The sequence below is a fragment of the Eptatretus burgeri genome, chromosome 12, assembly GCF_056783735.1.
Source record: "Eptatretus burgeri isolate ZD-2024b chromosome 12, Ebu_testis_v1, whole genome shotgun sequence".
Taxonomy (NCBI): domain Eukaryota; kingdom Metazoa; phylum Chordata; class Myxini; order Myxiniformes; family Myxinidae; genus Eptatretus; species Eptatretus burgeri.
The window spans coordinates 67,715,696-67,730,189 of NC_140972.1; the positions used below are offsets into that span (position 1 = coordinate 67,715,696).

The window sequence follows — 14,494 nt, forward strand, 5'->3', positions numbered from 1 at the left end:
ACTCACGGGGGCCTTTTATGGGGAGTTGTTTCCGGTGCGGGCGAAGAGGACACATGCAACGATATTGCCGGTACCCGGCGATGGAGGGACCCTCCAATAGACTTTTAGACTCGGAGAGGGTGAATCCTCCTGCTGAACCGCCAGGTCTATCCGAGATGCCCTTTCATAGGTCGGGTCCGAAGATCACTGTCGGGGGTCTGGGAGACTAGATTGGGCTGAGCATATACGGCCATGCTCGGCTGCTGAGATTGTGGCGAAGTGCCCTCCTTTGGTGGAAAAAAAATGAATTGTGGAAAAATTGGCATGGGTTTGTAAGTTCTGCTGGGTTTTAGAGTGACAATTGGGACAGTGGGTAATTGGTAACAAAGCGGGCACAAGTGGCTGTCCAATGGCTGGTGCGTAGATCGGGTGAGAAGTGCTGTGTGAGTTGTTTTAAGTTAAGAAGTGAAATGTATGGTGCACACATTGATTTTTTTTATTTGACATGGTGTGGTAACAGGAAAGGTCATGGTTGGCGAAGTGTTAGAAATGCAGGTGTCACATGTAAGGCCGATGGGGTGGGGGAGTCATGTGGGTTTTGTGGGTGGGGATGATGTGCTTGTCCACAGGGATTGCTGAAGCTCACGGTGAGCGGGAATTGCGACCCCCTTCAAGGAGATTCACTACCTGGTGGCTAAAGGTGACAGTGTCTGGAGGCAACTGGGAGAGGGTCTGGTTGGGCGACCAAGGCGGGTAGGACCTTGGCGACCCAGGAAGGCCAGAGGAGCCAGTGAGACCCCTTCCAGTGTGTTGTACAGGATGAGAGCTGATGGCAACCAGGGGGGTGGGAATCAAAGGGAGCGGGGCGGAGAAACGTCCGGGTTGGACTAAAGCTTACCTGTGGGCATGGTTGCACCTGAGATGCCCCCATCATCTTGTGGTAACCCACCCCACGGCCATGACGGGATTCAGCCTGCATGATTAAAATGAGGACCATGACCTAGAAATGTGATGATGACCATGGTGTGAGTGTTGTGAAGATGTGTGAGTCCCACTCGATCCCGCACAACTTGACAGGTGCAGCAAGGGCATGATGTCCGCATAATTTTGGGGCAAGCAAATTTGAAAATTGGCTCCCCAGGTAACGCTGGGTCTATTAGCATCCACTGGGGGAGGCGGTCAAGTGTAAATATCCTGTGAATAGTGTCGTTAAGGCTTAGAGTAGGAATGTAAAGTATAAGTGTTGTGTTTTTGTGGAACCATTTGTTTCCCCTCCCCAGATCACTGGAAGAGTGCTGGGCAAGAGCGATGATCCAGAGGATGGAGTGCATCTTCGCTCAGTGCTCTCATGTGATAAAATAAAATAAAATAAAAAAACGAATGATTGTTTAGGCGAGGATAAGGCCATAAGGGGGTAGTACATTAAGCAGGATAGGTAAGTTAGCTGCGACTCGCTGCCCATTGCCCCTCCTACTTTATTTCGTTAGGTTAATTAGGTGTGAGTCAGTAAGTGTTAAGGCTGGTAGGGTAGCGCCTGTGATATACCTTGCAGGAGCTGCGGTACCAGAGGAGGGGGCAGTGTTACGTTTGAGGGGGGGGGTATGCATTCAAAGGGTAATTAGGATGTTTAATTTGGTATGCCATGCTGTTTGAGTTTACCAGGATCTCGATGTAATAAGTAGCAATTCAGTGGTGATAAGTTGTCTAGTAAATGTTCATTTCTTCAAGGGGGAAATGATAATTGTCACGTAATTAGATAGGGACACGGGATAGGGTAAGTGTGTCTGCGTAAACCCCTTTTGGTATTCTCTGAAGACTGGCCGTGACTTCACAGGACAGTGCAGCGGATGGCTCCGCCCCGTGATCACGATTGGCGGAAGGCGATGGCGGTGGGCCAATAAACGGCTCGTTTGGAAGTGACGAGGACGAAGGATAAAAAGGTTCTGTTCGGGGTCGAAAAGGAAGAGGAAGAAGATTACAACCAAAAGATCGTGTTTTTTTTGGTGGGGAGGCTGTTGCGCGGGGAGCATCCTTGTTGTTGTGCTGGTTCAATCGTGTTCTTGATCGTGTCTTGGAGCCTTGCCGAGCGTCGTGCCTCACCTTGGTTGGCTCTGGGGTTCTGCTGACTCGGAGTACGGGGTCGAACCTGCCTCCCTCTCCTGCTCGCAACTTGGCGCCAGAACTGGTTCCCTTGCGGCTGTGAGCGGACTTGGGCCAAGACCAGGAGGTCGACACAACCACGGTTTCTCCTGCCCCCCCTGACGAGAGCAAGGCCAGCTCGTCCGATGCCGATCCAGGGACAGTTGCGTCCACACCACGGTCCAGCCTGACCACCAGAAATAGCTACGTTTTGTGTGTGTGTGTGTGTGTGTGTGTGTGTGTGTGTGTGTGTGTGTGTGTGTGTGTGTGTGTGTGTGTGTGTGTGTGTGCTTGGCGCCTTAGAGGGATTGAGAACTGTATAATCATTGGAATTGTCTGTGTTTTTCCCCACGCCCGATCCCACACCATCCCGTCGAATCGCCCCGGATCCCTCTTCTTGCCGAGTCTTGTTATTTCTGGTAATAATAAAAACAAATAAACATCATCAACTCAGTGAAAAGTGACTCGTGCCACCTTCCTCGTCCCGTTTGCGGTAGAGCGATTAGAACCGCCATGTTTGGGTTATAAACATATAAACCGCCTCCATCGTTTCGGCTCATTCTACGTTGGCGGGACTGTTCAAGTCCCGTGGACGTCACAGTATCCAATTGTACTGACATGTTGACAGCAGATGCATGACTTGGTACTGATCTGGATTTGATGAGATGCTGGTCTAACAAATGCAACAGGTCTTTCACTCACATCACATCTCTCACTCACTCTCTCTCACACAAACACACAAACACACAAACACACAAACACACAAACACACAAACACACAAACACACAAACACACAAACACACAAACACACACACGCACCCTAGAAGGATCAGTGAAGTAACTCTAGTTCCACAGCCAACCTCTGGAATATGTTCAGTTTTTATGAACCTCTCAATCTCCACATTACCCGTGACTTCGAATGAGCCGACCAATAAGCACAGTTCGGCATGAAAGCCAGCTGCAGATTGCACAATATCCATTATTTCAAGTCGTGACTTCAAAAGGAGAACAAGTCTGGAGACTGCGATGGTTCACGAGCAATGTACACGGTTCGCCTTTTCCATTTTTTGACCTTTGAGGGGACGCCACGGGCCAACTGGAGGGAATCGGGAAAAACGTAAATGATGAAAGTTGTAGTACTCGAAGAGCACGACTTGCATACCAACTTTCATTCAAAACAGGCCACGGGCAAACTGGCGGGAATCGGGAAAACGTAAATGATGAAAGTTGTCATATTCGAAGAGCACTACTTGCATACCAACTTTCATTCGAAACAGTTGAAAACCCTAGGAGCTCGATGCCCAATTTATTGTTTCTTTTTGACATTTTCTAAGTTTGTGACCTTGTGACCTTCACCTTGGGACAAAAATGAAAAATCCAGCTCCGTGGGGCGATGCAGGTGCCATTGGGATAACCAAATACCGAAACCCCTGCCAGATTCGACAAACCCCCTCGGAGAAGATGTAACTTGAAACCGACTACCCCCTAAAAACACGTTTTTTGGCCGTGGCTCCGCCCATAATGGGCGCAGCACCCCCATTCTCAGGAAAACACAACTAGATCATGATATAAACCTTTCACCCAAATTTTATTAAGATCGGATCAAAACCCACGGAGCTATGCTCGGGACAGACAGACAAACAAACACACCCATATCGATCATAGTGGTCACTTTCTGACTCGTGAACCAACTTCACACAACTTACAAGTCATTTTGTCGATAAACATAACTCAATGGAGAACTGCTCTCCTTGATAGGAGGTGGGTACACATTTTCACATCTATCTATCCTGCATTCAGTAAAATCAAAAACTCTCAGCATCATTGACATTTACTTGGCTTCATTGGCAGAAGCACGAGGACGTTTAATTTAACATCACAGACAGGTTGGTTGTTTCGGTTTTTATCATCTTTCATCCAGTCTTGCTTCCTCTACTCCCACAAACTTCTAAACCTCACCGGATTATCCAGAATTGGTACATTTTTCCTGTGGTTCCCTCTTTGTTAAAATGCCAAATCCAGGTGCAATCTTACGTTCCTTTTTTTCCTGCTCTTTGAGAAATCCATCTCTGCTCATATTCCTGTTTGAGGAACCACATTCCTGAGGCTTCCTGACCTTCTGTACTCTCTACCAAAGTTGGAAGGTGGTCATACACTCATCTCATGTCATCTACCGTCCTCTACTGCGATCTTTTCTACCCTCAAGAACCTTACTTAACCCACGTCTATTATTGCAGGTTTCCTCCTCTCCTCTCTTTTTTCTTATCCCATCATTCACTCCCTCGCTTGTTGCGTTCAACTGCTGTGCCATCAAAACCAACGGAGCTATGCTTGGGACAGACAGACAAACAAACACATCCATATCGATTATAGTGGTCAGTTACTGACTTGTGAACCAACTACACATAACTTACAAGTCATTTTGTCGATAAACATAACTCAATGGAGAACTGCTCTCCTTGATAGGAGGTGGGTACACATTTTCACATCTATCTATCCTGCATTCAGTAAAATCAAAAACTCTCAGCATCATTGACATTTACTTGGCTTCATTGGCAGAAGCACGAGGACGTTTAATTTAACATCACAGACAGGTTGGTTGTTTCGGTTTTTATCATCTTTCATCCAGTCTTGCTTCCTCTACTCCCACAAACTTCTAAACCTCACCGGATTATCCAGAATTGGTACATTTTTCCTGTGGTTCCCTCTTTGTTAAAATGCCAAATCCAGGTGCAATCTTACGTTCCTTTTTTTCCTGCTCTTTGAGAAATCCATCTCTGCTCATATTCCTGTTTGAGGAACCACATTCCTGAGGCTTCCTGACCTTCTGTACTCTCTACCAAAGTTGGAAGGTGGTCATACACTCATCTCATGTCATCTACCGTCCTCTACTGCGATCTTTTCTATCCTCAAGAACCTTACTTAACCAACGTCTATTATTGCAGGTTTCCTCCTCTCCTCTCTTTTTTTCTTATCCCATCATTCACTCCCTCGCTTGTTGTGTTCAACTGCTGCGCCATCGTCCCACGGTCATTACGTTGCCTTTTCCCCCTCTTGTCTCCCATTTCTTCCAAAAGACGAGATTTTGCATACAAAAGAGCATTGCCTTCAGCAGGAGATTCGGCAATTTGTCCTTTTTCACAACAGGAAATATATTGTTCAGCAAAATTTACATTTCCACTCCCATGTTGTGATGCAAGTGAAATTTCACACTTCCTTTTTGAAAACGGTGAATATAAACAACAACCCTCTGTTGTCTCTTCTTCCACGTTTCAAAGCTGCTTCTGACATTGTGAAAATGTCTTTCATTGAAAGCGAATACGACAATGTTGAAGAGATGTCGACGAGGATGAAGACTTTGGGTAAATTTAATATTTACGGTAATTTCATTTCATAAGCATTGGTGGGTGCATCATATTATCATTTGCAATGATTTGTGTTCGGTTTGAAAATGAATCCCATTGCTCTTTGCAGAAACGCTGCAACCAAACTACAAGAAAGATATAAAGAAGCTCAAGTGCAATCAATACATTATTATGGTCTTCCTTACTTTACTTACAAGTCTTTCAATCACCTTGCTGTCTGGAAGTGAGTTTGTGAACAACTTTAAATGTTTGATGTTTGAAGCCAAACAGTTCAGTACTCCATATTTTTGTGACTTTTACTTTCAGATTGGTTGCATTGCTGGATGAAAGAAAAACAATATGAAGGTATGGGGCATTGTTGCATGCAGTTATTCACAGGATGTGCAGTTATAAATAAGATTTGTACAATTATCATAGTCCGGGAGCCAACCGATCAAAATTAAAAAAAAATTGCCCGGTCTGCTATAAAATTTTTGTGTTGATTTTCATAAAGAGACACCCTTTGAGTATATGAAAACCAATGTTGGCAATGGTGAAACTCTTGCGCAACAACACAGTCAACACTTTTGCGAGCCCCCTCTGATAACAAAATGTTGGCAAAAGCGAAGATGTAGGATGGGGGTAGGGGTAATTCATATTGTCCTAAAATCATAACCACTAAACCTATATACACAAATGACCACTCATATTAAAGAGGAGTTCATTTCCTATATCACAATTGGTGTAGATTTAACCTACCTTCAATTGACAAGGTTATATGTCAAACAACAAAAGATTTATGTAACTCAGAAATGCTTGACTATCAATGGGGTCAGGAACAAGAACATACTTTTACATGCCATGGTTTTAAGGAAGATAAAATTAGAAATGGATTAACACAATATTGTGACATGAAACATCCTCTTCAGAGGAAGAGTCACTCTCTGAAACAACTCCACCACATGAACCTCTCTGACCAAGGCATATGCATGTCACTCAGCAAGGCACAGCAGCCTTTTTGCATGAACATCGTTTCAGACATTTGGATAATTTGCACATGCAAGACACCGTTTTGTCTATGTTTGGCTTGGCTGACTTAGACATGAGAATTGGGACCAGTTTTCCATTGATAAGGGTTCTGCCAAATGTTGTGGCTGGGGGAAGTGCTCGGTCACTGAGATGTGCACGTCTATACAGAAGCAATTGATACAATGCTCTTAAAACAAGGAAGTAAAACGCATCTTCTGTTGCTGGCAGTGACCTAAGGTCTAATTTTGAAGAGACAAACATATGCTGCCTGAGGGTATCCAAACAGCTGAACCCTTTTTGGCCATGCAGAGCAGTCCAGTATACTCTGGCCTCATCAATGACACATTCTGTTGCTGCCATTTCACTATCTCTTCCAAAATCAACAAGGTGGGGAAGGTTTCCTATCAGTCCCAGAGAAACCTGTGCCGCTCTTCTTTTCACAGGAACACAGGCATCATCCCAACTGACTGGAAGAGGGGCCTTGTTGTCCCTCTCTGGAAAGGGAAGGGTGATCGCCAAGACTGCAAAAACTACCGAGGGGTGACGCTGCTCTCAGTGCCGGGCAAGGTCTTTGCTCGGATAATTCTTGATAGGGTTTGCCACCATCTGCTTGAGCACCAGCGTCCAGAGCAGTCAGGCTTTACACCAAAGAGGTCAACGATTGACCGTATCCTTGCACTTCGTGTCCTCACCGAACACAGACGAGAGTTTCGGCAGGGGCTGCTTGCAGCCTATGTTGATCTCTGTAAAGCGTTCGATTCAGTGAATCGGGATGTCCTCTGGAGGATTCTTGGTCTTCGTGGGGTGCCACCGAAACTGATCGATCTAATGTCTGAACTCTACTCTGGTACTGAGAGTGCTGTGAAGTGTGGTGGTACCATCTCTGACTTATTTCCAGTTGTTACTGGAGTTCGTCAGGGATGTGTACTTGCCCCCACACTTTTCAGCACTTGTATGGACTGGATTCTAGGGAGGATGTCGGAGAGATCAAGTTGCGGTGCATCGTTTGGCAATGTCAAGATCTCAGACCTTGATTTTGCAGATGATGCAGTCATCTTTGCGGAGACTTTAGACATCCTCTTGGGGGCCCTCGAGGTGCTGAATGAGGAGTCGGAGCCGTTGGGATTACGGATTTCTTGGGTCAAAACTAAGATCCAGGCTTTCGGTGACATCTTGGATGCTGCTGTCCTGTCTGTGTCTGTTTGTGGTGAGGATGTTGAGGTCGTGGAGAGATTCACTTACCTTGGCAGTGATATTCATGTCTCCGCAGGTTGTGAGCCGGAGGTCAATAGACGTCTGGGTCGGGCCTGGGGAGTCATGGATTCACTGGATCATGGGGTGTGGCGCTGCCGGTACCTGTGCGGGAGGACGAAAGTCTGAGTCTTCAGGTCCTTGGTACTTCCAGTCTTGCTCTATGGGTGCGAGACTTGGACTTTGACCAAGGATCTGAGACGGAGACTTAATTCCTTTGGTACCAGGTCTCTTCGGAGAATCCTTGGCTATCGCTGGTCGGATTTTGTGTCCAACGAGCGGTTGCTGAGAGAGACTCGGATGAGATTTGTTACCTGCATAGTCCGTGAGCGTCAGCTGCGGCTGTATGGACATGTTGCTCGTTTTCCTGACGCTGATCCTGCTCACCAGATTCTCTCAGCGAGGGAGTCTCATGAGTGGGAGGCCAGTGGGCCGACCACGTGCCTCATGGTTGCAGCAGGTTGACCATCATCTCAAGGAGATGGGGATGGGCCTGGCATCTGCCTGGGGGATGGCCAGACGGAGGCCCCTGGAGTACCGGCGGAAAGTGGACGCAGCGACGCGCTGTTCTGGCACATGCTCCCATACCTGACCTGACCTCTTCTTTTCCCCTTCTGAATGGGTAGCTCACTGTGTCACATCCACACAACACATATGTGCACAGAAGTGTAGCTGCGATATCAAGAGGATTTTCTGGTACTTCTTGCTCAACACTTCTACCAGCTCATGAATAGGTAGGTATTGATTCTGCCGTTGTATCCAGAGTTCTTGCAATGTGTTCAAGCAGCAGAAGTGATATATACACAGCATAATTATGTCTGTATCTGTTGCATGCACAACAGCTCGATGGTGATCAAGATATTCCACACAATACGCAAGATGAGCAATAATCCTTGTGTCTGCCTCTTCAAGTTCTTCACAAGGTAAGTCCAGAACTGAACTTGATGCTGATGTGATGGAAAGAGTGTGACCTTTGTTTTCCATCATACTACCAAGAATGATGGTCACTCCATCCGGAATAGCTTCAGGACTCTCACAAAGGGAAGTGCCAATGAAGTTCTGAAGATTTCCTTTATTTCTTGGATTCTTCATGAATAAATTCCAGTCCGGAATTTCTAGACTCTTGGATGGTGAGAATTGTCTTGCCTGGTCTGTCTGGTTTCTCCTCTGCTGCTCATCACCCTTCAAAGTATGGCTATCATCAAAATCATACTGATCACCAATGATGTTGACACAGTTGCACATTTCAGGTTTCAACTGCAGGATACACCTGCTTGCGAAGATACAGCTGGGGAAGTTCACCAAATGTTTTCGCACCCATTTTTTGGTATTTATTTACAAATGCCATTGTGTCTACCAGATAAACTGTGTATAGGTCACTCTGTGGTAATGATGGCAGCTGTAAAACAACATCCTGCTCAGCTTCAGCAATTAGCACTGCCACGAAATCAGACTCGTTGCCTTTGCGCATTACAACCCCCTGTGCTAAGCGTGGATCAACCTCAAACAGGGATGATGGATAGTCTGTCCACTCATGGGAAAATGCAATCTGTCTTGTGACTTGGTCGGCATCTCGATAGAAACACAGCACACGTGTAGTTGCAGTCTCATCTTGATAGATCCTGATTAAACTCTGTTTCCTTGATGGTTTTGATTTCTTCTGTGAGGAGAAAGTTACCAGCTTCAGTGGTTCAATCTTAATAGAGACCACCTCTTCTGCTTTCATAATGGCTTCCATGCCCTTTGCTTGAGCATGGACCAAGTCTTTTGAAGCAGCCTTCTCACTAGTTGCTCTATTGAGCAGAACCACTTGGTTGTTACACTGGAATGGGTTTATCATCTGCTGGCATATCACTTTCTTGATCTCCTCAACATGCATATGTTCTTCTGTTGCCTGCTTCTGTGTTTCTCCATGATGAGTAGATTCCTGTTGGCCTAGATTAGCCATAGACTTTATGTTCTCTGATACAGCTGTGAGAAATGGTGCTGTTTTCACATATTTATCTCGAGCAGCTGGTGCCTGAGATATGCGTTTGAACAGAGATGTCTTCCCTTCATTGTTGTATGTCTGCTCCAGGGCCATGTCACTCCAAACACCATTGAATTTTCCTTTGGAAGAGTGAACTGTGAAGTACCCAACCTGGATCCAGCAAACCTTAACCGAACTGTGTTCAATAGAGTAAGAGGATTTTGGGGGTAGGGGTAACTTTGGTTGACAAAAATGTTAATTTTCTCTTTAAAAATTGATAGAACTCAATCAAATTTGCTGTTTTAATTAGCCATGGATACCATGTTCATATCACATTAAGAGAAATTAGTATTCTAATGCAGCATCTGCCTATGATAAGAAAAGTTCTAAAGGCCATCTTCAAAAAACGTTATTTTTAAGGCATTTTTCACAAAATTATGTACTTTTACGAGGTTTACTTTCACAAAGGCAATTTTTTTTGTCATTTTACAATGCACTGATTGAATTCTTACATTTAGTTCACATTTATTTTTCATGAATGTGATTTTTTTAATTTTTTTAGAAATTTTATTGACAATTGCTGTTTTATCAAATTTTTCAAATCTTCCTCAAACAAAAACGGCCGCCAAAATTTTTCGCAAGAGCTTATGAATTGCCAACATTGGTTTTCATGAACTGCAAACATATATCTAAACATCCTGGGGGTGTAAAATTTTATAGCAGAGGCTGTAAGGTCCAACCCTAAAACAGCCTCGTACACAGGTTGGCTCCCGGACTATCAACTCAAATATCTGCTTTTTTGAATAACGAAAGAGCAAGTTGCCCATGCCCGCACGGGATTCTAAACAGGGTCGTGATGGAGAAAGCAAAAATGCAAATGCCATCCTATATCATCAAGCTTGTAAGCTGGGAGCAACAATTCACATTTATTGCCATATCAAATTTAATTTAATGCTCTAATGGTGGCAAAGTGCTCTGTCAATGTATATACACAGTGCCTACAGAAAGTGTACAACCTCTTTTCAAATTTTTCACCTTTTGTTGCCTTATAGCCTGGAATTAAATGGCATTAAATCCGACTTTTGACACCTTTATTTACTTATTGTAACCCACAACTTCCAAGTGAAAAACAAATTCTACAAATTTCAGAAAATTAATTAAAATGAAAGAGTCTGTTGGGAGTCGTTGTTGAGGTATGTAGATGCACAAAAGGACCACTGAGGCACTTGGAAACATGGTGGTGGAATGATGAAGTTGTAAAGAGGATTGACGAGAAGAGGGAGAAATTCAAGGAGTGGCAGAAGGCGAAGGGTACGGTGGCAGAAGAGGCAGCCAAGAAGGCTGCAAAGGCAAAGGAAGCACATAGGAAAATGCTCAGAGAATGTTTGGATTCAGAAGAGGGTCAGAGAGAGGTATTTAGGATTGCAAAGTAGATAGCGAGAGAGAGGTGCAATGTGATGGAGGTTAGTTGCTTGAAAGATGAAGTGGGACAAATCGTTGTGGACCAAGATGGAATTAAAGGAAGATGGAAGAGATATGTGGAAAGGCCGTTGAATGTAGAGAATGAATGGGACGGCAACATAGAGAGCAACGCAATTTTAGGACCACCAGAGAAGATATCTGAGATGGAAGTTGAGGAAGCGATCAGAGCAATGAAGAGTAGAAAAGCAGGAGGGTCGACGGGAGTTGCGGGAGATATGTTGAAGACAGCGGGAAGTTGGGGTGTGAAGAGAATGACAGAGATCTGTAATGTGGTGGTGAAAGAAGGCCGTATTCCAGTGGATTAGGAACCAAGTACCCTTGTCCCTTTGTACAAGGGGAAAGGTGACCCTCTGGACTGTGGCTCATGTAGTGCGATAAAGTTACTGGAACATGGAATGAAGGTATTGGAAAGGGTGTTGGTGAAGAGGAAAACGAAGAAAGTGAAGATTGATGAAATGCAGTTTGGATTTCTGCCAGGAAGAGGAATGACAGATGTAATTGTTTTTTATTGTAAGGCAGTTGCAGAAGTACATGGAGAAAAGGAAGAAGTTGTTTCTTGGGTTTGTTGATTTGTAGAAAGCATTTGATCGGGTTCCATATGAAGTAGTGACATGGGCATTGAGGAAGTTAGGCGTGGAGGAATGGTTGATCAGAGTAGTGATGGCAATGTACGAGAGAGCGCACACAGCTGTAAGGACAAAGGACGGGAACAGTGGTGAGTTTGAGGTGAAGGTGGGAGTGCATCAGGGGTCGGTACTAAGTCCACTTGTATTTGTAGTTGTGATGGAGGTGATAATTGGAGGGTAAAGGAGGGTTTACCGTGGGAGCTGCTGTATGCAAATGATTTGGTGTTGATTGCGGAGAGTAGGATGGACTGAAGGAGAAGATGAACAAGGGGAAGGAATGTATTGAGGCAAAAGGTTTGAAGGTGAATATCAGAAAGATGAAGGTGATGGAAAGTGGTAAAACATGTGGTGAGGTGGAAATAACTCGGAAGTGGCCATGTGCCATATGCAGGAAGAGTGTCGGAGTGAACTCCATTCAGTGTACAATGTGTGCTGAGTGGGTTCATCAAAAATGCAGTGGTGTGAGAGGGTCATTAACCAGTGTGGCAGCTACATTCAAGTGAAAGGTGTGCAGATCGGCAGTTGCAGATGGAGGAAATGTTGAGTTGGATCTTGGAGATGGCATGAAGTTGGAAGGTGTGAAAACTTTTTGCTTCCTGAGAGACGCGCTGAATGGAGAAGGTGGATCAGACTCGGCGACGGTTGCTGGAGTAAGATGTGCATGGAAGATGTTTTGGGAAATGAGTGGCGTGCTGACCAGGATGGCAGTGTCATTGAAGTTGAAGGGAAAGGTTATACTACATATGTGAGAAGTGCTATGATTTATGGGAGCGAGACATAGTAATGGACGTAGAGCAGCAACGAAGGCTTGAAAAGGTGGAAATGCGAATGGTTTGGTGGATGTGCAGAATATCGTTGAGAGAGAGAGGAAGACAAATAATGAATTGTGGAAGATGAAGGAAATAGTCTGTGATGGATGTTGTGAAGAGAACAGGTTGAGATGGTTGGGTCGTGTGTTGAGGAAGCATGAAAGTGACTGGGGAAGAAGAGTGATGGAAATGAATGGAGAAGGAAGTAGAGGACGGGGAAGACCGAGAAAGACTTGGCTAAAGGTGGTGGAAGAAGAAATGCGGGTGAGGGGGTTAACAATGGGGAGATGCAGAAAATAGGGCAAAGTGGAGAAGATTGTCATGGGGCCCACATGGCTAACCCCCACTCGAGCAGGGAAAATGGCCTTTAAAATGCCTGTTGTTGTTCTATACATACATACATGTGGTGCATAAATATAGTACATACATAAACACAAACATATATAGAATTGCTTTGTTTAATATAGTAAGATGTAATATAATGCTTGCATTTAAGATTTAAATTTGACGAAGTGTTGTGCTATTATAAGACCGACAAGACCTCCTTTCTATGTTTTTTTTATTTGTACCCTGAGAAAAGAAAAGAACTGCTGGAGCGGGTGGACCCCCTTCAGAAGATATTGCTACAAAACATTCCCATCTCAAAGTCTTCCTTGGAACGACGCAGAGGTAATGAGAAAAACTGGATTTCTTATAAAAAGGGTAAAATGGTTCCGTTATAAATTCACAAACATAAAGACTTAAAGTGAATCACAACACTCGAGCTTGAACTCATTTATTTTTGGAGGACATGAGCAAGCAGCAATTTACATAAGTAAGAAAAGTTATTTTGAATCGAGTGAAAATGTCACGTGACAAACATCCCGTAAACTGATAGTGTTAATCAAAGGCAGTGGTGGATACAGGATTTTTTGAAAGGGGAGGCTGAGAAATCAAGGTAATGGGGACATGCTCTCCCAGATGCGACTAGCACAAAACCACGAAGCATGTGGCCTGGGGTCCGCTTAATGACTCCGGAGGCTTTGGGACTTTAGATGCTCTCAGAAACTGATGAACAATGTCCATCACCATATCTCAAAAGGTTATGGACGGATTCAGTCGAAACTTGTTGAACAGTTTGGTTGTGTGACAAGGAAAACTTAATTCGATTTTGGTCATGCTCGAAGAAAAAAACAAAATCAAAGCAAGAAAACTCCTTACCATCCTCAACATGTTGGACAAAAACCAGTGCATCCCGAGAATGTACCTGTCGAGACGAGAGGAACCGAGCTCAACAAGGTGCAAAGAGTGACGAGTGTAGAACGAGCTGAGTATGTGAAATGCTCCACAGACTATCGGATTCAATTTGTGAACAAACATAAACGCAACAAACATGAAAAAGCATCCCTAATTCACCTTGCAAAGAATTTCCAAAAACAGGTTTGAATAGAAGAGACCATACATATGGAGATCGCAATCAACAACAGCAACTTGCACATACACATGTACAGTATACGTGCACACATTCATATGTGTAAACATATACATATATGTGTGTGTGCGTGTGCATGCGTTTGCATGAACAGAATAAATAAATACATATATATGTATGTATGTATGTATATATATGTATATATATGTATATATATATATATATATATTTATGTGTGTACAGTATATATTGTTGCGGATATTGAAGGCTATCGCACTCAACCATTCAGGTCCCCAGAGATCATTTATCTCGGTAAGTACGTGTTTTATAGATAGCTCCCGTAACTTGTTTTATGGGTAAATAAATGTTAAATGCGCTGCAATTTATTTTAATAGTTCGGAGTTTTATTGAGATCCACCAGAGAAGAAGAACAACCCTCCTCTACAAAAAGTAT

General features: G+C 44.1%; 1 protein-coding gene across 4 annotated transcripts in view; it reads left to right on the top strand.

Moving 5' to 3' along the window:
• The first annotated feature begins 5,196 nt into the window (after window positions 1-5,196).
• The window catches only part of LOC147015834 (C-type lectin Cal-like), a 58,887-nt gene continuing 49,589 nt past the window's right edge, over window positions 5,197-14,494 (top strand). For 2 of the 4 annotated variants that reach the window (XM_085848402.1, XM_085848403.1), the window contains exons 1-4: window positions 5,197-5,499; window positions 5,594-5,707; window positions 5,791-5,829; window positions 13,210-13,298. In XM_085848402.1, the coding sequence (XP_085704528.1) occupies window positions 5,313-5,499; window positions 5,594-5,707; window positions 5,791-5,829; window positions 13,210-13,298 (429 nt within the window). In that variant the 5' untranslated portion in view covers window positions 5,197-5,312. The remainder of the gene's footprint in view (window positions 5,500-5,593; window positions 5,708-5,790; window positions 5,830-13,209; window positions 13,299-14,494) is intronic. The other 2 variants (XM_085848404.1, XM_085848405.1) reach the window with 2 other exon arrangements.